Source organism: Crocuta crocuta, unplaced genomic scaffold (genome assembly GCF_008692635.1).
Source record: "Crocuta crocuta isolate KB4526 unplaced genomic scaffold, BGI_CrCroc_1.0 scaffold95, whole genome shotgun sequence".
In the NCBI taxonomy this organism is placed as follows: Eukaryota; Metazoa; Chordata; class Mammalia; order Carnivora; family Hyaenidae; genus Crocuta; species Crocuta crocuta.
Window position 1 is genome coordinate 14,518,983 of NW_027530971.1, and position 211 is coordinate 14,519,193.

The 211-nt window shown below is 70.6% G+C and overlaps 1 protein-coding gene across 1 annotated transcript in view; it reads left to right on the plus strand.

Moving 5' to 3' along the window:
• The window catches only part of DAB2IP (DAB2 interacting protein), a 45,243-nt gene that overhangs the window by 34,045 nt on the left and 10,987 nt on the right, over positions 1–211 (plus strand). The window contains 2 exon segments of the mRNA XM_077769778.1: positions 2–209; position 211. The exon segment at position 211 is cut by the window's right edge and continues 228 nt beyond it. Coding sequence (XP_077625904.1) covers positions 2–209; position 211 — 209 coding nt within the window.

The following is a 211-nucleotide window of genomic DNA, read 5'->3' on the forward strand; positions in this document are numbered from 1 at the left end:
CTCTCCTTCCAGAACCCCGTGTACCAGATGGCGGCGGGCCTGCCACTTTCACCCCGCGGCCTCGGTGACTCGGGCTCTGAGGGCCACAGCTCCCTGAGCTCCCACAGCAACAGCGAGGAGTTGGCAGCGGCTGCCAAGCTGGGAAGTTTCGGCGGTGCCGCCGAGGAGCTGGCGCGGCGGCCCGGGGAGCTGGCGCGCCGGCAGATGTCAC